Source organism: Sciurus carolinensis, chromosome 18 (assembly GCF_902686445.1).
Source record: "Sciurus carolinensis chromosome 18, mSciCar1.2, whole genome shotgun sequence".
In the NCBI taxonomy this organism is placed as follows: Eukaryota; Metazoa; Chordata; class Mammalia; order Rodentia; family Sciuridae; genus Sciurus; species Sciurus carolinensis.
Genome location: NC_062230.1, coordinates 5371750 through 5397796, shown reverse-complemented (window position 1 = coordinate 5397796; position 26047 = coordinate 5371750). Strand labels below are relative to the sequence as shown.

Here is a 26047-nt window from a genome sequence, read left to right as displayed (position 1 = left end):
AGGCCTGAGGTCCTAGTTCCTATGGAGAAGCTGGAGCAGCTCAGTCCGGGGCCCAGGTTCCTGCTGGACCAATGGGAAGATCTTAGTAGCACCTGTGGAGGGCTGAGAGTGGAGGCTAGTCCTAACAGATGTAACTTTCAGGTCCCCCACACACAGATACACACAGTGCCAGCATCCCCTCCGTGCTGTGGCTCAGACCCTCTTAACCTCAGGCCAGCCACTCCCCTTTGCCTTATCCAGGGCTGCCAAGGCATTACCCTGCAGCCAATGCAACTCCTGCTGCCCAGTGTTTCTGGGCCTGGCACCTCTCCCAGACTTCTGGCACAGGTTAGCTGGCTGAGAGACAGGCTAGGGCCACACTCCAGCCTTCCCTTCTTCCCTGGAAAATCTGGCACAAAGATGTAACCTGGCATTGGAGACAGGCTTGCTGCTTCCAGTTGTCCAGGTTTCAACCTTGAATGCCCTGCAGAGCTGGGGTTGGTGGCACCCCGTTTGTCACACCGGCTAGGGGAACTTGCCCAGGGTTATGAGGAACCAGTGGCAGGGGAGGCTGCCTGGCTCCTGGTCCCCTGAGCTTTCATCAGTGCATCCCTGGAGACCAGTCCGGCTGTCTGGGGAGAGGGAGGAAGTTCCAGCTCCTGCCCTCAGAGAGTCCCAGGGTCACCCCGCATCAGTCATGAGACACATGAAATGGTAGTATAAAAAAAAAAATTAAGAAATGAATGTGTGCCCTTCACCTTAAACTCTTTCTGATGTAAGCTTTATATTTCATTCATTCATACATTCATTCTTTCATCAAATACCGAGGGGAAGCTCTGCGGGGCCCACTGCTCTGGATATAGATCTGGTTTTAGTAGGATAGGGAGCCAGAGTGCCTTCCCAGAAGGCGACTGGAGGCAAGGATTTTGACCTAAGCAACTGACATCCAAGTGGGGTGTTGAAGGAGTGAGGTCGCAGCACTATGGACAAAAGAAAGATGCAGGAAGCTGGACGCAGGGGTGCACACCTGTAATCCCAGAAACTTGGGAGGCTGAGGTAGGAGGATTGCAAATTCATGGCCAACCTCAGTAAGGCCTAAATCAACTTAGTGGAGACCCTGTCTCAAAATTAAAAAAAAAAAATTTAAAAGGCTGGGGGATGTGGGTCAGTGGTAAGCGCCCTTGGGTTCAATCCCTGCTACCAAAAAAAAAAAAAAAAAAAAAAAAAAGGTAAGACCCAGGAGCGGGGTGAGTGGGGCATGCTGTCAAACAGAACCCTGTACTTGGAAAACTTCCAGGGTCTGTTGTGATACTCAAGTGAGCCTCAGTGGGTATAGGTGACGGATGAGGCCAGAGGGAGGGAGGCCTTGAATGCTAAACTTTATTGTGTAGAGAAGGGGGAGCCTTGTGGGTTAGATTTTCATTCCTTTGTTTGAAAGGTATTCAATTCATTAGCATTTACTATGTACTGCTCACTCTAGATTCTGGGGATATGGAGAAAACAAGCCAGACAAAAGTCCTTGCCCCTGTGGAGTCCTTGGTCTATGACATCATGGTGACAATAATATGCTACAGAAAGGATAAAGAAGGAAAAAAGGAATAGGGACTGCCAGGGCCGGGATGGGGGAAATCCAGGTTACGTTGGCTGGTGGGCAGGATCTTGCTAAGCAGGTGGCCTGTGAGCTAATGTCAGCGGAGGTGAGATTGAGCCTGGTCGGGGTTTGCGGGAGGAGCATTTGGGTTGAGGGAACAGTTCCTGTGAGGATGAGCAGGGAGCTTGCCTAGCACACCTAGGAAAGAACAAGGAGGCTAGGAAGCCTGGACCTCGATGGACCAGGGTGGGGAGGACAAGCCCAGAAGGGCTAGAGCCCAAGCAGTGCAGGGTGGGGTGGGTCGTGGGAGGCTTGTCCTTGGAGTTCAGGCCAAGGGCCCTGGGAACCACAGGCGGGTTTTGAGCCAGGAGGGATGAAATCCGTCCTTGACTGGGACAGCCTGGCTCTGGGTTGAAAATGGATGGACAGGGGCTGAGGGCAGAAGCAGGGGCGCCAGTTAGGTGAGATGACAGAGGCTGGGCAAGGTGGCCCTGAGGGACAGTCACACCCCAGGGAGAACTGGCAGGATTAGCTACCAGAATGAATGGGAAGGAGATGGCTCCATACTGGGACATCAGGTGTCCCTTTGGCACGCAGGGGTCCCCTGGGTGGCCAGTATGGAGTAAGGTGAAGCAGGGGCTGGAGACGTGGGAGGCAGGAGCAGTCTTGCTTGGGTGAAGGTGGAAGTTAGGGGCTGCCGTCCAGAAGTGCATGCGTGCGTGCGTGCGTGCGTGCGTGCAGACCGGGCTGAGGATCCACGCAAAGTGTTTCCCAGCAGATCAGGGATGGACAGAGACAGAGGAGCAGAAACATGGCCGGTGCCAAGGGCGTGAGACCCTGCTGCTGGGCAGGTCGCCATGGGCATTCATGGGCAGAGGTGTGGATATTTGAATTGGAAGCGGCCAGGTGGGCGTGGGGGCGTGACGAAGGCGGGGATGTGTGGGAGGGCGGGGCTTATTCCCCCTGGGAAACCAGAAGGGCAGCTGGAAGCCCCAATGCTGGCATCTGTTTCCCACCCCCGTGTGTGTGACACTGGGAGGGAACCCGGGCACTCTACTACCGAGCTGCACCCTAACCCACGAACAATCCTTTATTTTGAGACAGGGCCTCACTCAGTTGCCCAGGCTCTTCCTCCTCCTCCTGCCTCGGATCCCTGAGGCACTGGGATTCCGGGCGAGCACCCCCACGCCTGCTGTCCACTCCCCCGTGTTCAGAGCAATGAGGTCTCCTGTGGCCTGGGCAATAGGAGGTCCTGGTACTTCGACGTGACTTGCCGTGTCGTCTGTGGCCTGGCCCTGCCTTACCTCCCTGAGCAGCTGGGCACAGTGCCCACCCACTACAGTCCCTGCAGCCACGGCATGCCCCTCTTTGGGTTTTTCACAATGTCAGTATCCCAAGCCTGTGTCCCTCCTTTCCCCATGCACCTGGCTGTGACTGCTACTCCCTCCCTCCTGGACATCACCTCCTCCAGTCATTCCTCTGGGAGCGCCCAAGGATGCGTTTTGGGCTCCTTCTGCATGTTCCATGAAGACCTAATGATAGCACTTACTGTCATGTGTGGCTACAGTGTCTGTCCCCTCATTAGACTCAGGACATCTTTAGGGCAGGAACCTGGTCATGTCTGAGTCCCAGTGTGTTTGCAGATGGAGTGTTAAAATTTTGCACATTTGAATGAACAGTGTTTCTCTAAAGGAGCCCTGGGGGAGGCTGGGAATTTGGGAGCTCTCCCAGGCCCTGGGCACAGCTTGAGTTTTCCATCAGAGGGGCTTGGGCTGGGGCGAGCCCAGGGCAATTGGAATCCTGATGTTGGGGGCTGCTGCCACCTGCTGGACAAGACTGGTGTTGCCTCGTCTCCGCCGCTACTGCCTTGCACCTGTGCGCTGGGTGGTCTGGCAGAAGCCCTCCAGCTGATGGGAGAAGACGCTGTAATCAGGATCAGACAGTGATGGGGAGGTACAGGAACGGGAGGTCTGGAGCAGGAAACTTGTAAAAGAGTCAGGAACAGACATTCTTGGGCATAGTCATGGGGGGTGGAGAACAGGAAGGGCAGCTAAACCTTTGTGACTTGTGTTTGCAAGCACGTGTCAGTATGTGTGTGTGCGTGCATGCATGTGTGTGTGCGTGCATGCGTGTGTGCGTGCGTGCGTGTGTGTGTGTGTGTGTGCAAAGCATGTTGTTGCTGTTGATGTTCAGGTTCTCCTGTTGCTGCTTTCTTGGGTCCTGCAGGTCTATTCTTGTGATCTCCTTTCTTGGTCCTGACTCATTTTACGGTACAAAGCACTGGTCACAGAGTGGGGTCTTATTTAACCATTACCCTGACCCTCTCAGGGAGGCCCCCTTACTAGATCCATTTTACAGATGAGGACAATGAGGCTCAGGGAGGTACCCACAGATGAGGATGTTCGGACTGAGTGACAGCTTTTATAAACCACCCACCCCAGCAAATCCCTGCTGTTTGAAGCATGAAGTTCAGTCCCCAGTTCGAGGGGCAGCTCTCCCTGCCACCTTGTCCTCCCCCAGCCCACTCCATCATTAGTCCAGAACCATCTTCCTGGGCTCAGCCATTATGGGGAGTAGGACGCGGGGGGTGTGGGCAGTTGTGTGAGAAGCTGGCGACAGCACTTTGGGATGGAATTCACTATATGCCTGAATACAAATCTCTCTATTCTTTTTTCTAATGATGAGATTAAAAGAGAATTGGCCTCATATTTTAATTTAAATATTTAGAGATGGAGATGAATAATTGACTGCCTACTTGCGATGAATGGTTCAAATATTGAAAATTTAAATATTTAAAGTCATCTATTTCAAGGGAGAATTTTATGTAGAAACAAAGCTTTTCCACTCTCCCGGTTTGTGAGGTTTCCCCAAACCCTTCCCTTGCATTTCTGCCTCCCCTTGACATTGATGGAATCACGTGTCACCCAAGCGCATCCTGTGGGGTCCCTGTCAGTTGTCTCAACCCGTCTTTGTCACTCTTGCTTAGAAACACAGCGCTTTTAAACCCATGAACGAAGCTGTCACTCACTGAGAATAATATTCCAAGTCCTGAGCATGATCAAGGTGGTTGTTTTACACTTAGGTATGTGAATATTTGGGATGTCCTCAGGGTAACTGCAGTATTATGTAAGATGGTTCTTATGGTTCTTTCCTGTTCCTTCCTTTCCTTGAAATCTTTCTCCATAGCAGTCCTTACCATTGATGTACTTATTCATTTCTTTCTTTCTTTTTTTTTTTTTTTTTTGTTTACTGGGGATTGAACCCAGGAGTGCTTAACCACTAAGCCACATTCCCAGCCCCTTTCATTTTTTATTTTGAGACAGGTTCTTGCTAAGTTGCTGAGGCTGGCCTCAAACTTGGGATTCTCCTGCCTCAGCCTCCTGAGATGCTGGGATTACAGGCGTGTGTCACTGTGCCCAACTCTTTCTGAATATTTTTGACCTGTGGCTGGTTGAATCCAAGGATGAAGATCCCACAGATACAGAGGGACAACTATTACCCACTAAAAATAACTTGGTATCCTTGAAGAAAAGACTAATTACAGGGGGAGGATCAGGGGAGAAAAAGATCAGCCTGGAATAGAGTATTAATCCAGAAGGAAAGCGAGTGTTGACAGAATGATGGGACAGGTCAAAACAAGTCAGCAGGAGGCACCCACTGACCAGATCTGGGACAATCCAAGGTCCAAGGTGAATGGTAGGATGGATTAAAATCCACCAAGGATTGAACCCAGGGGTGCTCAACCTGAGCCTCATCCCCAGCCCACTTTATTTCCTATTTTGAGACAGGGTCTCTGTAAGTTGCTTAGGGCCTCACTAAGTTTCTGAGGCTGACTTTGAACCTTTGATCCTCCTGCCTCAGCCTCCTGAGTTGCTGGGATTACAGGCATGCACTGCTACGCCCAGCCTTTTTGTTTTTTATTTTTGGGGTATGGGGGAATTGAACCCAGGGACACTTACCACTGAACCACATCCCCAGCCCCTCCACCCCCCCTTTTTTTTTTTATTTTTTGCAGTGCTGGGGATTGAACCCAGGGCCTTGTACATGCAAGGCAAGCACTCTATCGACTGAGCTATGTTCCCAGCCCGCCAGCCTCTTTTTTTAAAAAATATTTTTTAGTTGTAGGTAGACACAATACCTGTATTTATTTTTATGTGGTGCTGAGGATGGAACCCAGTGCCTCATAATGTGCCAGGCAAGTGCTCTGCCACTGAGCTGCAACCGCAGCTCCCCACCCCTTTTTTTATATTTTATTTGAAGATTGGGTGTTGCCGAGTTGTTGAGGCTGCCTTTGAACTTGCGATCCTCCTGCCTCAACCTCCTGAGCCGCTGGGATCACAGGCGTGCGCCACCTTTTTATGCTTCTTGATCACCTGGTCCATGTTACCACCACCAGTCTTGCTGGATACAAGATGGCAGCGCCCTTCTGCCTCAGCCCGCACAACCGTGGTCCAATCAGAGGAAGGATCAGATGGAGACAAATGACGGTCTAGGAAATAACTTCCCTGTAAACTTCAAAAATGTCAAGGTCGTGAAACTCAAAGGCTGCAAATTGTTCTAGATTGAGGGAGACCAGCGAGCTGAGACCATGGGGCATAATGTTTGACACCGTAATAGAATTTTTTTTTAACTGCAAAAGTTTTTTTTTTTTTTTTTTGCTATCAAAGAGCAATTTGACATTGTTTCAAAATAAAAAAAGTTTAAATGTCTGGCAAGCATTAGCCCTTCTGGCTGACTGCTGACAGCCTGCCGAATTCACCTTGGCCAAGTTCCTCAGGACCCCCTTGACTGATGGGCATAAGGGGCCTCCTTTGTGCCCCCAATCTGGGGACCCCTGCCACCCTCTTACCATTATCACTGTGCTTCACCCCCACTAACCCTGGAGCACCCCGAGAGCAGGGCCCATCTGGGTAATGGCAGAGCTGTGTTTAGGGTAAAGCTCAAGCCCACCTCTTGACCTGGGGTCATAAAATTCACTGAGGCTGGCTGGGGAGATAGCTCAGTTGGTAGTGCTCGCCTTGTAAGCACAAGGCCCTGGGTTCGATCCCCAGCACCCAAAAAACAAAACAAAACAAAACAAAAAAAACAACTCAATGTCAGCCCTTTAAAAATTCACTGAGGCTGGTCATTGGAGGCCAACCTGGCTGGGTGGGGTGGGAGATCAGGAGTCATGGCTGCAGGGCTTCCTGGAGGGTCTTGGAGGAAGCATTTACTGCTTGGGGCTGAGCTGGAGACCTGATCCCCAGGACACAAACTCACTGCCAAGGCCTCTCAGTGGGCTCGAGTCTCTGAGTTTCATATCCCTGGTATACCCCTCAGTGTGCCCACAGAGAGACTGTCACCGAGGGTGGTGTGGGGTCCTGAGACCTGCCCCCAAGAGGGTAGCACCTGCAGCCATGCTCTCGGGTCAGAGAACGGTGCAAGACGGCAGGGAGGAGGGACGGTCAAGCTGTCTAGAGGGCCAGGTGCCCGTCTGCAATCCCATGGACCCCGGAGGCCGAGGCAGGAGGATCGCAAATTCAAAGCCAGCCTCAGCAATGTATCAAGGGACTACTAGTCTGGAGAAGTCTGCCACGAATTAACTTTTTCTTGTTTCCTGTGAGGTGAGATCAGAGCTGTGTGTGGACGACGCCACTCCAGGTGTCAAGGGGACAGGCCCTTCATTCTGGGGGGCTGCAGCATCTTCCTGACTCTGTCGTCACAAGAAGCAGGAGAGGGAGGCCTGTGCCTGGGCACCATGCAGGACGGGAGGGAGGGGCCCCAGGCTCCTTGTCCTGGGCCCGCCCCGCGGCAGGGCCGGGCCTGCCAGGAAGTGCCTTGCCTGGGAGGGAGGGAGGGAGGGCAAAGGGCCATGTCCTTTCCTTGCCCCACCCTGCCAACAAGAGTCCCGTCACCAGGCCACCCTTTCTATCCAGGGCTCTCGAGCGGTAAGTGTCCCGAACCCACTTACCTTTCCTGAGGAGAGGGTGAGAACTCCTCCCTCCCTGGGGCCCCAAGGCCCGGGCCAGGCAGGCCTCCTGTGCTCCACTCTCCAGCAGTCACAAGGCCAGGGGACAAAACATCTCAGCTTCCTCCCCTCCCCACACCAGCATCAGGGTCAAGGCCAGGGCAGAAGGGCCCAGGGTGGGACAGCTCATTCTGACAATCCCCAGATCACTGTCCCCGTCCTTTGTCGCCCTACAACAGAGCCCAGAATCCCAAGCAGCTGGAGCACTGGGGGACATCCAGACAGAGCCCTCCCTGGACCGAGTCCTGCAGGAGCGGGATGAAGCCATTGCCAAGTGAGGGCTGGGGGTGGGCGGGGGCGAGGGCCATCCACAGGCCCCGGCCACAGGGGCGGGGGAGTCAGGCATTCCTGGAGAAAAGCCACTCCATGGTGGGGCTGGGGCTGTGGTCACACTCGCCCACCCCCAGGACCTGGACCTCAGGCTGCGGTCCTTGCTGCCTGCAGGAAGCGGGCAGTGGAGGCCGAGCTGGACACATGCAAGGCCAGGCTGCGTGCGGTGGAGGCCCAGCTGCTGGAGGTCCTGGAGGAGAAACTGAGGCTGAGGCAGGAGGTGGAGGCCTGGGAGGTAGGGTGGGGACGCCACCTGGCCTGGGGCGGTGTGGGGAGCTGGGCCAGTGCCAGTCCTGAACCTGCTCTCCTGGCCCAGGAGGACATGCAGCAGATGGTGAGGCAGCGGGTCCAGAGTCAGCTGCAGAGAGAATCCAGGGGTGCTCTGGGCACCCCTGGGGACCCTGGTGCTGCCAGGAGCCCCTGGGCCCGACTGGGGCGTTGGTGGTGAGAACTCATCCCAGGATCGTGGAGAACTGTCTTTATTCATTAAAACCCTGGCCTGGCCACCTCCACACCCTCGCGCTCTCTCAGTGCCGCCTGAGTCCTGCGTGGAAATGTGGAATGGGCTGCAAGGACACGAAGCCTGGGGCCTCCTGCCCCTCCTGCAGACAGCAGCTCTTAGACCAAGAAGCCCTGGATGGCAGCCATGAAGTCCTGCGGGCAGTCAGCGTGAACCCAGTGGCCAGCGTTAGGCACAGTCTGTATCCGGGCACCAGGAAAGAGTCGCCTGATCTCAGGGTGGTGACTGGGACTGTCCATCGCAGAGGCAGTCATTGAGAAGGGGTGGACGAGGACAGAAGGGGACAGGCAGGGGTGGAGTGGGGAGAGAGGGAGAGCCGCATGAGCCCACGTGCCCAGTGATTTTCAGCTCTCAGGCACCCTCTGCCCACCCCTCAGCCCTCCCCTACCTGGGGGCTGGGGGAGTAAGGCGCGGCCCTCCCGTGGCCGGGGCTGGCTTACCACACGTATTGGGAGTTTCCTCCAAGGAGGAAGAGGGCTGGCCCAGAATAGGATTCCTGTTGTGGTGGGAAGTTCATGATCTTGTCCAAGTGCTCAGCCAGGGCATCCAAGTTCACTCTCCACTGGAAGCGCCCATCTACCTCCACCAGGTTGGTGAGCAGGAACTGCCGCACGTCCATGTCCTGTGGGGTCTGAAGCTGAGTGGGGGTGGGGGCCCCCTGTGAGGCCACCACTCCGCCCTCGACAGGTCCTAGTTTACAAAACCATCAGAGAGCTTGGGTGCATCACCTGGATAGTGTGGCTGAGCTGCTCGTCAGCCAGTTTTCGGGCTTGGGAGCGGGGCATCTCATCTGGGATGTTGATGGACTTCATGGCTGCCACGTAGGTTGCAAAATTTGAAGTGGCTGTGGTCTTCACTGGGCTGATGTCCACTACAATCAGTCGTTCCACCAGATCTGGCTGTGGCAGAGAACTGGACTGGAACCGGTCTCAGGACAGGCCCAATTCCTGGAGCCCAGATGTGGCCCTCTAAGGTTTATGAGTCCCAGGTTGCCTGCTGGGCACCTAGGGTCTAAGCGGGATGGAGGAGGCCCCAGAGAGGGGCGGCTCACCCTCTGTAGCGCCAGCAGCATGGCTGTTTTTCCTCCCATACTATGGCCAATGAGGGCACAAGGCGCCAGGCCCAGCCGGGGCAGGAGGCTCTGCAGGTCCTGGCACATGGCCTCGTAGCTGGCATCTGGGCCGTGGGGGCTGTCACCATGGTTCCGAGCATCGACTGTCAGCACCTGGGGAGCGGGGAGATGGGGGAGCACTGGTATCCAATGTCCTAAGAGGGATTGCAGATCAAGGTGGGTGAGTCTGGGGACAGATCTTGATGAAGGGGAAGCGCTCAGATTGTAAGAGGGCCCCGTGCCCAGACCCAGGAGGCCCAGAAGAAGAACTGGTATCACTGGGTTAGAAAAGGGAAGGCCCAAGGAGTGTGGTCACATCTCAAGATCTGGGCTGGCTAGGTGGCTACCCCAGAGAAAGTTCAGAAGGAGACTCCAAAAATTTCCAAAGAAGAATGTTAAGAGACAGGGAGTTCCCTGTTGTCCCTGGGGAACAAGCTGGAACCTTCATAGGGAGGGCGTTGGTGGAAGTTAGCTCAGGGTGGTGCAGGGGAGTGGAGATCTAAAACATGAACGAAGGACTGGATAGGTGGCAGCATGACAGAATAGAAATGCGGGGTCCATCCAGGGCTTGGATTCGCCCGAGCAGCCTCCATCCTTGGAAGAAGTTCGTGCATTTCTGCTTCAGGGTTACTGTGTCTAGAGAGCTGCCACTCCTCAACCACCGGCCCAGAAGTGAGCGCGAGAAACTGGCCCCACCCTGGCACCTTCATAGGCCCCGCCCCAAGCACCGCCCTCTAGGCCCGGCCACGCCCCTCCCGAAACTCACCCTTCGGCTGGTCTGCTGGGCCAAGGCCTTGGCGATGGAGTTGAAGTTGGTTTTGCTGCCGAACAGCCCATGCAGAAAGACTATGGCCGGGAGCGTCGCATCCCCGTCCAGAAGCCTGTAGGACAGCGGTAGCGGCCTGGGGGGAGGGTGCAGGATGAGGGGAGGGCCTGAGCTGGAGAGGCGGGAAGGGTGGCGGAAGGGAGAACGGAGAGGGGGTGGGCCCAAGGGGCGGAGATGGGCCGTCGGGGCCATGGGGGTGGGCGGGAGGAGGAGCAGAGGGCACCACCCTCCCAGTGCCCTTGACTGACCTCGGCTTGACCTCTCTTTGGCCGCTGCTGCTGCTGAGTGCGACGGGCACCCTCGAGAAGCTGGGAGCGAAGGGACCGAGCGCCCCATGGGGAAGCCTGCAGGTCCGGGCCCAGCAGAGCATGCCGGCCGCTTCCCGGTGCGCACCTCGCGGAGGACGGTCCGCCCACGCTCCGCCTCCGGCCTCCGCTCGGAGCCCGGCCCATTTCTGTTTAGAGCTCCGCCCCTCTCCCCGCCCTCAAGTCCCCGCCCCCGACGTGTCCCCTACGTAATCCCAGAGACCCGTCCTTCCCTGGCCCCGCCCCCTGCGCCTTTACGTCATCTCCGCAGGCTCGACTCGGCTGTGCTGGTCACGCCCTGGGCGGAGTCACTCACGGCTCTGGCCCCGCCCCGCCCCGCCCCGCCCCGCCCCGCCGTGCTCTCTTTGCTGGTGGCACAAGGATGTGGGAGTCTGGTCCACGCCGCTGCAGACGCCCCCACTTCAGAGCGCGAGCTTACGCGGCTTCGGGGCGGGTCCTTGGCAAGCCAAGGAGGCTCTGCCTTAGCCGGCGCCCAGTCCCCCACCTGGCCTGTTCATCCGTCCTCACGCACAGCCCTGGGTGGTTGCCATTCTTTCTGTGCCGCCGGCGCGGGCGAGAGGCGCCAGGAGTGGCTCCTGTCGTCCGGGCGCCAGCTTGGTGGCGCCATGCTCCACAGCTGGGGCTCGACGGTACGCAAGCACCTTATCCATCCTGAAGTCCCCTCTAGAAAGAGCCAGGAGGAGCTTTAGAGATCACCTTCAACTCTGTCCTCTTTACAGAAGAGGAAACTGAAGCGCAGAGAGGATAAATGATTTGTGCAAAAGGCAGAACCAGAATTTCGGTCTGGTCTCCTTCCTGATGGGTAAGAGTCCAGAGGCAAACCCCAGCCAGGTGTTTGCACTGTTGGGGAGCATTTGCTGGACCAGATCAACACCCTGCCATCCACCAGCAGAGTTACAGGCAATCCTCATCTTTCCATCCCCAGAACTTAGCCCATCTTGCATGGAAACCATTTCCTTTGGGAATCCCGGCCAGCTGCCATGGTCTCTCCTAGTCTGGGGTAAGTTGTTTCAGGTCTCAGCTGGCTTCCTCTGCAGTCCATCCTTCAGCAGTTTCAAGAGTAGCTGCTCTTTTTTTTTCTTCTTCTTTCCCAGCTGGCGTAATTAAGGGGTTCTGCTCAAAAGCCTTCAGGGACTCCCTGTCCTTAAAGTTAGGAGTTGAAACGTCATCAAAGCACTCTCACGCTCCCCCAGTGGGATCCTTCTGTACTCCCTCACCAGGCCCTTTCTGGGGCTGTGTTGGCCTTCCAGAGTCTTTCTCATCTTTCAGGGCACAGGATAACTGCCACCTCCTCCTCAATTCTTCCCAGATTTCCTGAGTTGAAATGAATCTTTTCTATGCCATGTTCTCAAAGAGTTAGCAAGCTCCTGAACAGTACTCTAGAACTGGCCTTCCCTGTGTCTGCCCTAGGCCAGGTGCAAGGTGCAATAGTAATTTTACTGAATGATCATCAAGGGGTTCAAGAGCACCTGCAAGTGCTTACACAAAGCTTCAGTAGGTAGCCAGGCCAGTGCTTCCTCCAGATGATGACACCTGAGCCCCCAGGGGCACCCCAGCCCCTCTGCTACCTCCTTCAGGCTAAGCTATGTTCTCCAAGGCTCCCTCTCCTTGCCTTGGGGCTCTCAGCAGGTGTTTTGTTCTAATCTGAGGAGGGCCCTGGGGCCATGGGGTCTCTAAAACACCAGGTGGTGTGCTCATTTGCTGCCAGCATAATTATTAGGGGAGCGATGGGGACACCTGAGCCCTGGATGGGGCTGGTCCGAGACCTGGGAGGATTCATTGGAGGGCACTTTTCTAGAGCTGGGGAAGGAGGAAAGGAGGATCCTGGTTCAGAAGGGGGTATTTCAAAGGTGTTCTCAAAGGTGTTCCCCCACCCTACCGTCTAAACTGAGTCTGGCCTGACCTCTACACCCTGGAGCCAAAGAGCTGGGAGTTAGGGGCCACAGCAGCCTTGAGACAAATACTGAGTCCTGAGTCCGGATCCCCAGCCCTGTCACCTGGCTGGTCAGGGTTGGACCTGGCAAGCAGAAAAACCTGTTGGTCTGAGGTTTCCGTGTGAACATTCCAGAGAATGTGGTGGGCGGGACGCAGGTGCTTGGGAAGATCACGGATGGTGTCGAGGAAGAGTCCTCCAGAGCTGCCCACCCCTCCCCATTATTGCAAGTCTGCTGTTGGTTGGTGAGGGTCTCCCTCTCTGTGGGAATATCAAGCTAGCGAGGTGAAGCGTGCATTTCCACATCTTGTTCCCACTGATCCCAACCTTCTTAATTTATCCACAAAGAAAGCTGGTGTGGGGGGGCAAACTGACCCAGCCCCACGTCACTCAGCCGGTGGATGGCCCAGTCCGATTCCTTCCTGGAATCCGCCCTCCACGGACCCTAGAGCAATGCTGTTGGATTTCATCACTGCTATTGTGGATGGGGACCAAGGGCCAAAGGGGTGTGACCGACAGCAGCAGGGACACTGCACCCTGGTGGTGGCGGTGTTGAATGGGTTAAGGTGGGAGGTGGCCAGTGTCCCACAACCGCACCTGGCCCAGTATCGGTCACGTGGCCGGGGTTTCACCTGCCCCGCTGAGCAGGGACAATCAAACCGCTTGTTCCGCAGCCTGTCTCCATAGCGACAGGAGTGTGCCTGGGGGAGGTCACCAGGGCAAATTCCTGCCAGCTGGCTGGGTGGGGCAGGGGTGTCCACGGTGCTGAGGGCCTTCGGGGGTTCCCCCAGGTCCCTTGAGTTTTCCCGGTGGGGCTGCCTTTCCAGGGCCCCTTCTGTCTCTGCACCCGGCACCGCCTCCTGTCCTGGTCCCCGTCAGCCAGAATTCTCTCTTCCCAGATTCTGAACCCGGGTTTATTAAGCTGCCTGGACTTTCACATACCGTATCTGGTTTAATCCGCACGGCAGCTTTTCCCAGCGGGAAATGGTAATCCCCGAGGGTTGGTTACCTGGTTTGCCTCCCCACAACTCACTGAGCTCTGGAGAATGTTCTCTTCCTCCTGCAACAATTGGCAGAGAATGGAAGCCTCCTCAACTGGCCAGGCACCTCCCCAGACACCCAAGAACAAACAGCAAATTAATGAACAATGGATTGTGGGAGCATTTGCTTTCCTCAGAGCAGGGTAGGTGGGTGGGGTGTAGCTCAGCGGCAGAGCATGTACTTAGCACGCGCGCCCTGGGTTCAATGCCCAGTACCAAAAAAAAAAAAAAAAGCAGGGAGGCCCACAGAGGTGGGGACTGCCCAGCACCCTCTGCTGCTCTGGCGTCAAGGACATCTCTGGGCCCCACCCTGCACCTTCTGCCCTGCCTCCGTATTCATCGCTTGCTTTCATCCACTGGCACCGAATGGGCCCCTGCTAACAGCAGTGGGTGACACTTTGTCTTCTGCCTCTGGACTCATGTGCAAATCCCTGTGTCCCTCAGGGACACTGGTCACACACGCAGATTCTTATACAATCAGGGCGAGTGAACTTGAGGGGGATGTGGAGGGAGTCTGGGTCTTTGGAAACCGGGAACCACACTCCCCTGGAGAAAGGCCAGCCTCCAGGATATAGTCCCATCTCTTCTGCCTGCGTTTTGGAGCCTTTGTTGAGCACCTACCAAGTGCTGGGCAGTAGGGATGCAAGAGTGAGCCCAGATCAACTCAGACCCAACAGACTCTGGAGGACGTACCGTGGCACACTGAGGCTCCCCAGGGGGCCAGGCCTGGCCCTAGGGCAGGCAGGGCAGCTCTGCACAGAGATGCTTGAAAGAGTGAAGGTCTGAAGGCTCAGTAGGAGTTGGCCAGGCAGAAAGGTTACAGAGAAAGAGAGTGTTCCAGAAGCTAGAGCACCGAGTGCAGTGGGGCAGCCACCCTACCTCCTCAGGAAGACGTCCCTCCTTACCTCTCCTTCCCCAGCCCAGTCCCTACCTAGCTCTCCTTCTGGTGGCTCTGATTTCCCTCCCTGTACTGCTGCCTCTTTGCTGGACTCGTCCATCTTGGCCTCTCCAGTGACCTCCCCACTAGGCAATCAGCAGGATCTACTCAGAACACACAGTGTTTCTTTTTTTAATTTCATGGTACTGGGGATTGAATGCAGGGGCGCTTTATCACGGAGCCACGGCCCAGCCCTTTTTTATTTTTGAGACAGGTTCTCACTAACTTCTAGTCCTCCTACCTCAGCCTCCTGAGCTGCTGGGATGTTCTGGTCTGTCTTGTTCTTTCCTACCTTTTCCTGTTTTTCTGTGCTTTGGGTTCTGTGCTTATTGCCCCAGGGGATGCATGTGGCAGCCCTGAGAGTAGAAAAGCTGGTTTATGTGTTTCCAAAGCTGCAGACCTTCGGGGAATGGAATGCCTCAGTAGAGACATCGCCAAGGGCCAAGGATGGGAGGGGAGCTGCCCCTGTGTCTTGGCTAGGTCCCCAGAGAGGATATGCATATCAGGGATTGAACCTAGAGTACTTAACCACTGCCACATTCCCAACCCTTTTTTACGTTTTACTTAGAGACAGGGTCTCACTGAGTTGCTTAGAAACTCACTAAATTGCTGAGGCTGGCTTTGAGCTCGTGATCCTCCTGCCTCAGCCTCCCAAGCCACTGGGATTACAGGCGTGTGCCACTGTGCCTGACTGAGGAATGGCTGTCTCTCTCTTTTTTTAAAGTTTTTAGTTGTAGGGGGACACAATACCTTATTTTATTGGTTTGTTTGTTCATTTATTTATATGTGGTGCTGAGAATCGAACCCAGTGCCTCACACACACTAGGCAAGCGCTCTGCCACTGAGCTCCAGCTCCAGCCCCAGCCCAGGAATGGCTCTTGAGCCTGCCAGCTGGGCAGGACGGTAGACGCTCACAAAGCAGTCCCCCTCCTGAAGCCCAAAGCAGACATAGTGCCAACTGCCGAACCCAAGGGGCTGCTGAGTTGCTGCCAGCTTGCCCTCTCTTCAGCCTCACCCCCGTATTTGGTCCTGCTGAATATCCTGGGATTTTGTGGCCCAATCTTGGGGACTTTGAAGCTGCACTTGTTACCTGCTGCCTCAGCAGAATGGAGCATTAAGGATGGACTCGAAGAGGAATTCCAGAAAAGAATGACATCATGCACTGATGTGTGGACTCATTGCCAGCATCCCACATGTATGCATTAGTCTGCGAACGACTTCGTTATTGTTATTGTTATTATTAGTTTGGAACTGGGGACTGAACCCAGGGGCACTTTACCATGAGCTACATCCCCAGCCTTTTTTTTTTTTTTTTTTTTTTGTACCAGTGGAATTTTTTTCTCTTTCCACAATTTTTATTGGTGCATTATAGTCGTACTTAATGATGGGGTTTCTTGCTACATGCTTGTAGCTGCACGCAATGTAACAATGCACTTTGGCCAGCATCCCTCCCCGGCACTTCTCCCTCGCTCCTCACCCTTTCCTCTACTGATCTCCCTTTGATGTTTAGGAGATTCACCCCCTGCCCCGTCTTTTCCTTTTGCCTTTACTTTCCACATATGAGAAAAGACATATGATCCTTGACCTTCTGAATTTGACTTAGTTCACTTAACATGATGGCCTCTAGTTCCATCCATTTTACTGCAAATGCCATAATTTCATTTTTCTTTATGGCTGAAAAAAACTCCCTTGAAGTATGTTGACCATGTTTTCTTTACCCACTCATTCATGGATGGACACCGGGCTGGTTCCATCGCTTGGCTGTTGTGAATTGCGCTGCTATAAGCATGGGTCTGCCTGTGTCACTGTGGTAGGATGATTTTAAGTCCTCAGGGTAAATACCGAGGAATGATACAGCTGGGTCGCATGGTAGCTCCATGTAATCAGACAAGGAAATAATAGGAATTGCTCTAGTTGTGTGTTATGTAGTAATAATAAGCTGTATTTGGTATTTGCCTGAACTTGTGAAACTAAAATAAAGGCGCCTGGTGACAAACTTGCTGTGTGGCAGGATGACACTCCTGAACGATGCCGATATGAACCTTTGTCTATGATTTGAGTGGCGGCTCCGAGTACAGTCGTGATCTGGTCTTTGTCAATGAAGACCAGAGTGTGACTTGGCTGAAGATCACTACTTAAACCCCTGGACTTTTGGAGCAAACTGTCAGCAGCACCGTGACCAGAGGACTCCACGTTGCTCTGTCTCATGACTGCCCCCACTGCTGTCCACCCATCACTGATTGCTGATGGACTGTTGTCACCAAGGCCAGACGACTGACCACCTCTCCCACGCAACGACTGCCACCTAGCCTCCGGTTTATTGGACACCAGAGGCTAGCCAAAGACATCCGAGTTGCTGAGAGAGGCTACGGCTGAGAAGATCCCCTCGGTCTTGCTGACTGACTTCTTGGCTAAGAGACGTTGCATTGAGTAAGTCCATGGGGACTGGACTCTAGGTGAACGAGGGAGTGAATCTTCAATGTATTTGTGACTTGCTATTATTAGGGATGTTAAGTTGAGTGTGCATTGCATGAATAAAATCCACTTCTTGGAACCAAACTCGATTCCTCTCTTACTCACTGCTTGTGACACTCCACGCCTAGTCCTTTGAGGAACCTCCATGCTGATTTCCATAGTGGTTGTACTAGTTTACAATCCTACCAGCAGCGTAGAAGTTCCTTTGTCTCCACATCCTCTCCAGCTTTTATTTATTTATTTATTTTGGTACCAGGGGTGCTTGACCACGGAGCCACATCCCCAGCCCTTTTTATGTTTTATCTAGAGACAGGGTCTCATTGAGTTGCTTAGGGTCTCACTCAGTTGCTGAGGCTGGCCTCAAACTTGCAATCCTGCCTCAGCCTCCCCTGCTGCTGGCATTACAGGTGTACACAGCTGTGTCTGGCTCTGTTTCTATCCTTTTTTTTTTTTTTTAGTATGTATTTTCAATGTCGATGGATCTTTATTTTATTCACTTATTTATATGCGGTGCTGTCAATTGAACCCAGTGCCTCACACATGCTAGGCAAGTGCTGTTCCACCAAGTCACAACCCAGCCCCTTGTCTGCGTTCTCGATGACTGCCATTCTGACTAGTTCCCAGACGACACCTCTCAGTGTAGTTTTGATTTGCATTTCCCTAATTGCTCACCAAGTTGAACATTTTATGTATTTTTGGCCATTTGTATTTCTTCTTTTTGGGGGGACGGTACCAGGGATTGAACTCAGGGGCACTCCACCACTGGGCCACATCCCCAACCCTATTTCGTATTTTATTTAGAGACAGGATGGCTCTGAGTTGCTTAGTGCCTCGCTTTTGCTGAAGCTGGCTTTGAACTCGCCATCCTCCTGCCTCAGCCTCCCAAGCCACTGGGATTACAGGCATAATCCTGGTGGCTCCAGGCTTATATCTCTTCTTTTGAGAAGTGTCTGTTTAGTTCATTTGCCCATTTCTTAATTGGGTTATTTGTTTTTTCGTTGGCAAGGTTTTTGAGTTCTTTGTCTCTGCTGGATATTAATGCTCTGTTAGATGAGTAGCTGGCAAAGATTTCCTCCCATTCTGTAAGTTCTCTCTTCACATTCTTAATTGTTTCCTTTGCTGTGCGGTAGCTTTTTAATTTGATGCCATCCATTTATTAATCCTTGGCATTATTTCCTGAGCTCTAGGGGTCCTATTGAGAAAGTTGCCTGGGTCTCTATGCTGGAGTGTTGAGCTGACATTTTCTTCTAGGAATCCCAGCCCTTTTTATTTTTTATTTGGAGACAGGATCTCCCTCAGTTGCCCACGCTGGCCTCCTCTTGCCTCAGTCTCTTGAGTCACTGGCATTATAGGTGTATGCCACCTTGCCCTGCTACCAAGTATGATTTTTAATTGAATCGAATTCAATTTATTTATTTATTTATTTTCAGTGCTGGGAATTGGCCTCAGGGGTGTTCTACCACTGGACCACACCCTTAGCCCTTTTTGGTTTTTATTTTGAGACAGGGTCTTGCAAAGTTTCTGAGGATGGCCTTGAACTTGAGCTGATCCTCCTGCCCCAGCCTCCCCAGTTAGCCAAGGACTGCTTGGCTAACCAGATTCAAGGGGAAATGGAAGAGAGGAAGAAACATGAGTTAGGGGGTGAATGTAGACACTGGGTTGGGACTTCTGGGTGTGCTGGAGATGGAACCCCAGGTCTTGCATGAATAAGGCAGGTTCTCTGTCACTGAGCCACATCCTCAGCCTGCAATTGACGCTCCCTGGTGACTCTGGACTGGGAGGTGAAGGTGGAGATGGGGAGGTGGGGAGGTTTGGGTCGTAATTTAGAGCTAGAGTTTAGAGTCTTGATGGAGTTGGTGGGTAGGAAGGGAGACATGAGGAGTGGGGAGAACCCGAGGACAGCGTCCAGGCTGGGTTGTTGCTCTGTTTACAGGATGGAGAAGTGCCGGCTTTCATCTCTAGGGGATTGGTGGTAGGGAGACTCTAGAGTTCCACCTGGGGCATATTTAGTCTGAAATGTCCCTGAGATCTCAAAATAGTTAACCTTTATGGAGGGCTTGGCATGTGCCGACCACCCTTCGCAGTGGTTTATATCCGTGAGCCCAGCTAATCCTCCTAAGGACAGTGAGAGGGCACCTTGTCACTGAGATCCCCCTTTACCGATGGGGGGAGGGCACCTTAGAGAGGCTGATTAATTGCCCATGATCACACAGCTTGGAAGTGGGGAGATGATCAAAGAGAACACCACCTTGGAGGAAGAGAAGAGGGTCAGACAGAGGACACTGGAGTGGCAGAGGAAGACCTGCATGGGAGGGAGAAGGGGCGGAGGGAGGCGGGATGCCAGGTGGGGGTGGATCCTACAGGGCAGCCGGCCAAGGGAGGGAAGAGGAGCCCGACGTTCACGGTGGCAAACACTGCTGAGGGAGAGGAGCGACCGTTGGCCATGACAACATGGAGGCACAGGTGGCCTTGCCGGACCTTGGAGTGGAGCCTGGATGTGGGCATGGGCAGGTGGGAGTGGCCAACCGGGGAGGGCGGGGAAAAGACGAGAACTGGGTGGCTGCTGCTGGGGAGGGAAGGGAAGGAAATACCAGGCAGGGCGGTGGGCCATGCCAGCCTCAGCAATGCAGCAAGACGCTGTCTCAAACAAACAAACAAACAACAAGCAACAAGCCATGCAATCGGCCTTCTGCATCCGCGGGTTCCAGCTCTTGGATTCAACCAAACCTGGATCGAAAATAATCTGGAAAAAAATTGTGTCCGTATTGGACATGGACGGACTTTTTTCTTGCCCTGAATCCCTAAGCGATGGTATTTGCATCGTGTTAGTATTGATACATCACTCAGAGATGGAGGGAGGGGAACCCAGGTTACATGTAGATACCGGCCGTTTCGCAGAAGGAACTAGAACCTCAGGGAGTCGGGGAACCTGGGCGGTGCCTGATCCACCCCTGTCCTGTCGAGTTTAAGGTGCAGCAGACAGGGAGTGGAGTTTGATCACACGGAGAAAAGGGATTTCTGAGTGATGCATATGCTTCTTATTGATATAAACCTATTTTTAAAAAAGCTTTTATTACGAAAATATGTAAACATATACTGAGGGAGAGAGAATGATATTGGGAAGGAGCCCCGTGCACCCGGCAATCTTGTTCCGTCTGCACCCATGCACCACCCCTGCACCTACAGCACTGTTTTGAGGTGCAACCCAGACGTTATATGGTTTCATGGGTCAGTATTTCAGTATGTTCCTCTAAAGGTAAGAACTTTAGGGGAAAAAAAAACAAAACTCAGGTGCGGTGGCCAGGCCTGTAATCCCAGCTGCTCAGGAGGCTGAGGCAGGAGGATTGCGAGTTCAGAGCCAACCTCAGTGACTTAGCAAGGCCCTAAGCAACTCAGATAAATAAATAAAAATAAGAAGGGCTGAAGACGAGGCTCAGTGGTTAAGTCCCCTGGGTTCAATTCCTGGTACCAACCAAACAAAAATAAAAGGAAATACAAACAAACAAAAACAAAAACACCCTCACAAACCATCATATCATTCGTTATACACTTTACAAAGAAATAATTCCTTAATATTATCAATTTATCCACTTGGTACTCTTTTTTTTTGTGCTGGGGATTGAACGAAAGCAAGGATAAGCCACATCCCCAGCCCGATAAGTTGCTTAGGCCTTCAAAGATGACCTCCAATTTTTATCCGCCTGCCTTAGCCTCCAAAGTCGCTGGGATGACAGGTATGCACCAGTACTCAAATTTTCAGCTGTTTCACATATGCTGCAACGGTTATCAGTTGAATTAGGAATCAAATAAGGTTTGCAGCTGTGGTTTGTTGAGATTTTATGTGTGTGTGTGTGTGTGTGTGTGTGTGTGTGTGTCTAAGGGCGCTTTTGATCTGAGGGTCCCCCTACATCTCATTTTCTTCTTGGAAAAAAAAAAAAAAACTGGTAGGAGGGTCTGAAGGTGTTTGCCCATCAGAAATCTTCATATTCTCCATTTCGCCAATTCTTTGTCTAATGCGCTCCCTTCTCCTTCTTGTATCTTATAAATTGATACTGGATCTGGAAAACGGATCAAATTCCGGGCTGGGGGATGGCACGCAGGGCCTCCGCCTTGCTAAGCAGGTGCTCTACCACTGAGCCACACCCCCAGCCCCAAGATTCAGGCTTGCTTCATTTTATTTATTTATTTTTGCAAGCCTACTTCATAGGATTTGTTGTACCTGATCCTTTTTACGGTGGTTGACTTGTATTCACCCCTTGGGTTGAAACCCCAAGTCAATCTGGGGCTTGAGCCATGAGCTGCCTCTCCCACAAGCAGAGATCTAGAGGAAGCCGAGGTCCCAGGGAGAGCACCGTCACTGGGTGGAAAATGTTTCTGGGGCTCCTGGTTCCTCCTCTCCAGGCTGTGTCTCTGGCTTCGTGCTTGGGCTCATTACTTCTGGGGTTCAAGCTGATCCTAGCACTCAGGCGTCCCCATCAGACAAGACAGCACCCAGGGCAAGAGGAGGAGGCCCTCTCTTCTTTAGAAGGAACCCTAATTCCCCGCAGACCTTCCCTCCTGTCTGACTGGAACTGTCACAACCCCCCTCTAGGCAAATCACTGTTGAGGCAAAGGGACGTGCGGGCGTGAAGGGCCTGGTCTGATCTGGAGTTACGCCTGGATCGGGGCCCTGGTCCTCTCATTACTGGTTGCACACAATGAATCGCTACCATCTTGCTTGTGGTATCTTCTGGACAGCCCTCTCTAGAAGGGAAATTGCAGGGTCTCAGAATATTTAAGGGTTTATTTTAAAAATTAAAAAAAATTCTGGTGGCTCTGGGGATGTATCCCAGGGCCTCCAGCTGTGCCAGGCAAGTGCTTTACCACTGAGCTATACTCCCCGACCTCAGGGGCTTTATTTTTTATGGAAGTGGCCAAATTGTCCTCTGGAACTGTTGCACTGATAGGTATTGCACCAACAGGCAGATGTCGACGAGAGGCAGGGGCGTGGAGTGGATCGTGAACTTGGGATCTAGTGGGTCAGACGCGATGATGTCAAAGTTCATGCGACCCTTGCACCCAGCAGTTGTCAGGGATTATCATTTTCTCTCCTCCTGGATATCATCAAAATGCTAGTTCTGGGGCTGGGGCTGGGGCTCAGGGGCAGAGCCTGGGTTCAATTCTCAGCACTGCATAAAAATAAATAAGTAAAGGTTCATTGACAACTAAAAAAATGTTTAAAGAAGTTACTAGTTAGGTCCCTAACTCTATGCTCTGCCCTTCCAGGAGAGGTGGTGTCCCTGTAGAGATGTCGCTGCTGTGGAATATCCTTTCCCCTCACCCCAGCTCTCTGTTCAGGTCCTGTGGCTCCGTTTCTCCTGTGCTTTTCTAGGCTGGGTGGCAATGCTTCCCTATTATTATTATCATCATTATCATATTTTAATTAAATTTTTGCAGTACTAGGGATTGAACCCAGGGGTGCTCTACCACTGAGCTTTTCAAATTTTTCATTTAGACCCAGGGTCTCACTAAGTTGCCCAGGCTGGACTCAAACTTGCGATCCTCCTTCTCAGCCTCCTGAGTTGCTGGCACCACCGCCCCTGGCTTCTCTTTACTGAGCCCCAGCTCAGCGTTGGCCAGGGGGTATACAAAGGTCAACAGGATGCCCAGGGCCCCCCACAGATGGAGAGTGCGGGCGCAGGAGGAAGACAAGCTAAGAGGTGATAAAGGACCAGTGTGACCCATGCTTGGTGTGGTTCTGGATGCGGGGGTATCAGGGAACCTTCCCTCAACTGAGACATGAAGTGACAGGAAGTAAGACTGGGAGCCCAAACCAAGAATGAAGAGTCTGTGCTGAGACCCAGGGCAGTGGACACAGGACTTTGGAGGAAAGGGAGGATGGCCGTGGGGTCGGCCTTCTCGGCTAGTGTGGGCAGGAGGTGGGACAGTATGGAGAGACAGGTGTGGCCTGCCCCTGTAGGGACTCTGAAGGCGTGCCCCAGAGTCTGGGTAGGTCCCAAGAGCCATCTGGAGGTAAGAGGGCCCCTAGGATTTTAAGTAAAGGAGCAACACGGTCACATTCAGGGTTGTTCTGTGGTGAACGGCTTGGAAAGGAGCAGAACTGGGCCAGGGGTGTGGAGAGGGAACCTGGAGGTGGGAGACCCTCTGGGGCTGCTACAGAAACAGTGGTGGCTTGTGGCGGGAGCTGTGTCCATACGAGTGAAGACAGGTGGATTCACGTAGAAATTACGAGAAGGTTGGCAGGTCATCTGCAGTGGGCAGCAGGACCTGAAGACCCGCCCCGGCACATCAGGAGCCTCGGTGGCCTTCATCAGGAGCCTTGGTGTAACACTGAGATCGTAGAGCTCGCATAAGAACAGCCAGGCAACATCACCGGTTCGCAGATGAGCACTGGAGAGGGCTGGCGGCCTGCCCAGGCCCCTCCATGAGCTCCGAGGCCGGTGCTCTTGCTGGCTAGCCCCGCGGCTCCTCTTGGCATGGGTGACCTTTGCTGGAACCTGCAGGGAAGAGAGAAGGGAGGCGCTGCCTGTCCTTCCAGGCCTGCCACAGACCTTGAGGGAGCCACAGTAAATGCTGTGTTTGTTTGACCAGGCGCTTGGCTTTTGTTCTGAGCAGGAAGAAGAGTTGAAACAGGTGTGGCAAGACTGGGATGGCCCAGGGCACAAGTGGGAAGTGGGCGAGGCGGAACCCTGGGCAGCCTGGCAGGGGCTTCCAGGGCTGCGGACTCAAGAAACCCAGGGACTTTCCCACAAACCCCGCCAACTCCCCCATGTCCCCGAGCTCCTGCCTGGATGAGTACACCAAAATATTAACCATGTGAGCACACTTTAATTAAGCTCCTACTGTATGCCTAGTATCACGGGCTGCCTGCCTTCATTCCAGAAACTTCTCTGACCAGCCTCCCTGGGCCACCTGCTGAGTGCTGCAGTCAGAGAAGCTCAGGACATGACCCTTGACCATGGAGATGACCTTCTGGTGGGGAAGTCTGACAAACAGAACACCTGCAATGGGCAGTATGTGTGTGATGGGGGAGAGGGGCTAATGGTCGCCCTGGGGGTCGCTCCACCAATCCTTAACACGACTCAGTGCTACTATCATACCCATTCTGTAGATGAGGAAAGAGGATTTGGAGGAGTGGAGTGCCCCATTTACCTGGTTAGTTTGGTTCTGGCTAATTTTCCTCTGCGGGAGGTGAAGAGAATAAAGATGGCAGTCTCGTGGAGCATCCCATCCAGCTCCCTTGTTGAAATGACAGGGAAACCGAGCCCCAGGAGGGGACAGGCATGGCCAGGACCACACAGGAAAGGAGTGGCCAGTGGGACCTAGAAATGAGGTCTCTTAACTCCCAATCCAGGGTGTGTTCCTAGATACCAAACGTCTGTCTCTTCTCCGAAGGCTTCCTGAGACCCCTCACCCGGGACTGTCCTCAGCTTGGGGTCTGTGTGTACTTGGGCCCTAGACTCCAGAGACGTTTAAAAAGCCTTGAGTTAGGACAAATCCCGAAGGCAGGCAAGGATACGTGTGCGGGTGGGGGAGGAGGAGGATGGAGCAAGGTACTGTGCTACTCCCCTCCCCCATTCCTTAGGAGGTCCCAGGCACCTAGGCATGGGGAGACCGGGCAGGTAGCCAGGGGAGAGTCTGAGGCCCCGATCCCTGCCCGCCCCACACAGGACTGTGTCTGTCTCCTTGCTCCGTCATATCCCCTTGGTCTGGGGGAACTGAGTGAGCTACACAACAGGCTGGCCCTGGCCTTCAGTGCGGCAGGCAGGGGTATGTCCCAGCTGCCCTCTTGAAGCTGATAGTCAATGAGTAACCAGGACAGAGAGACCATTCAGTGTCCTTTAGTTCTGGCTTGGTGCAATCAGGTTCCCTTGGCTGGGGTTTGCTGGGGGTGGAGGCAGGGGCAACCCCTTGGCCCTCTGTCCACTGTCCCAAATCCCAGACAGGCCTAGAGAAAACTCTCCCCTCAGTTCCCTTTTGCCTCCCTAGCCCTAAGCCTCTCCTACCTAAGCCCCGCCCACCTCTGAACCCCTCCCACAAGCCCCTCCCATCTCTAAGCCCCTCCTCACAGAGCCCTCCCTTACACTGAGCTGCACCTCTTACCCCGCCCTTACCCCCCCTCTGCAGGAGCCATCTCTGTCAATCAGCCTCCTGTTCACTTTCACACTTCCTCTGCGCCGCCCTCTCGGGAACAGTGGTTCCCTAAGTGGAATCTGCTGTAGACAGTCTTCCAACCATCCAGGCCTTTCCTAGGATCTTATTGGGAGTGATCCTAAGCTAGGGTCACTTGCTATTAATAGTAACCCATTTCCTCTTCCTTGGGTCATGGAGGTGACAACATGTTGGCGCTGTCCTTAACTAAGATGAGACTATTTCTGCAGTTAAGTGTACTCCTTAGAAATCTGTGGGCCTGGAGGATTTCATTTAGCTTTAGCGCTTTGCTGTGGCTAAAACAAGTTTGACGTGCAATCGTTTGGAAATCATTTCAAGTCTCCCCAATCTCCAAACACCTGTGCGACCCTGGCTCCCCCTTAAGTGGCCAGCCCTGCCGAGGGTCCCACTGAGCAGGCCTCTTGGACACACCATCCACATGTTCCGCCTTGACTTCTCATGGCTCCTTCCCTTTTCCCTCAGCTGCTTCTGTCCCCGATACCTTCTGCTAAGGCCACCCATGCTCACCTTGGAGCTTTTAATCCCATGGCTATTCCTCAGGCCTCATCTGCTTGACCACTCCGGTAGCCTCGGACATGGCTGCTAACACCCGCCTCCCGGAAACACTCTTTTCCTTTCTCTTTTTGGTTTCCAGACTGACCTCACGCATTCCCCTGGTTTCGGTTGCCAACTGTACGTACGTTAACCATTCCCAGTTTACCAGATCTGGGCCTACGCCCTCCTGCTTCCTGCTTCCTGGGTGTCTCTACCTGAATGTCCTGGAGGAGGTTCACCAAACCCCACACGAAACCCATCAGCTT

At 53.5% G+C, this 26047-nt stretch overlaps 2 protein-coding genes and 2 long non-coding RNA genes across 5 annotated transcripts; 2 read left to right on the top strand and 2 right to left on the bottom strand.

The window, feature by feature from the left end:
* The first annotated feature begins 1598 nt into the window (after positions 1–1598).
* Positions 1599–8419, top strand: LOC124970637 (uncharacterized). Its single transcript, XM_047534132.1, has 6 exons — positions 1599–1676; positions 2785–2954; positions 7365–7497; positions 7757–7851; positions 8022–8142; positions 8224–8419. The coding sequence occupies exons 1-6, from the start codon at positions 1599–1601 to the stop codon at positions 8353–8355; spliced, it is 729 nt and encodes a 242-aa protein (XP_047390088.1). The 3' UTR covers positions 8356–8419.
* Positions 5799–10816, bottom strand: Abhd11 (abhydrolase domain containing 11). Of its 2 annotated transcripts, none has more exons than XM_047533294.1 (6): positions 10613–10816; positions 10305–10440; positions 9479–9652; positions 9156–9326; positions 8868–9064; positions 5799–8658 (listed from the first exon to the last, which is right to left on the bottom strand). In XM_047533294.1, the coding sequence occupies exons 1-6, from the start codon at positions 10732–10734 to the stop codon at positions 8526–8528; spliced, it is 933 nt and encodes a 310-aa protein (XP_047389250.1). In that variant the 5' UTR covers positions 10735–10816; the 3' UTR covers positions 5799–8525. The 2 variants fall into 2 exon arrangements, with proteins under 2 accessions (XP_047389250.1, XP_047389251.1); XM_047533295.1 differs by having other exon boundaries at positions 8868–9049; positions 10613–10811.
* On the top strand, positions 10594–15210 carry LOC124970157 (uncharacterized). Its single transcript, XR_007106080.1, has 3 exons — positions 10594–11319; positions 11410–11492; positions 11616–15210. It is a non-coding gene; the product is annotated as an uncharacterized LOC124970157 (long non-coding RNA).
* A 7311-nt stretch (positions 15211–22521) lies between these two features.
* Positions 22522–25834, bottom strand: LOC124970160 (uncharacterized). The gene is made up of 3 exons (XR_007106082.1): positions 25755–25834; positions 24228–24397; positions 22522–23572 (listed from the first exon to the last, which is right to left on the bottom strand). It is a non-coding gene; the product is annotated as an uncharacterized LOC124970160 (long non-coding RNA).
* Between the last annotated feature and the right edge of the window lie 213 nt (positions 25835–26047).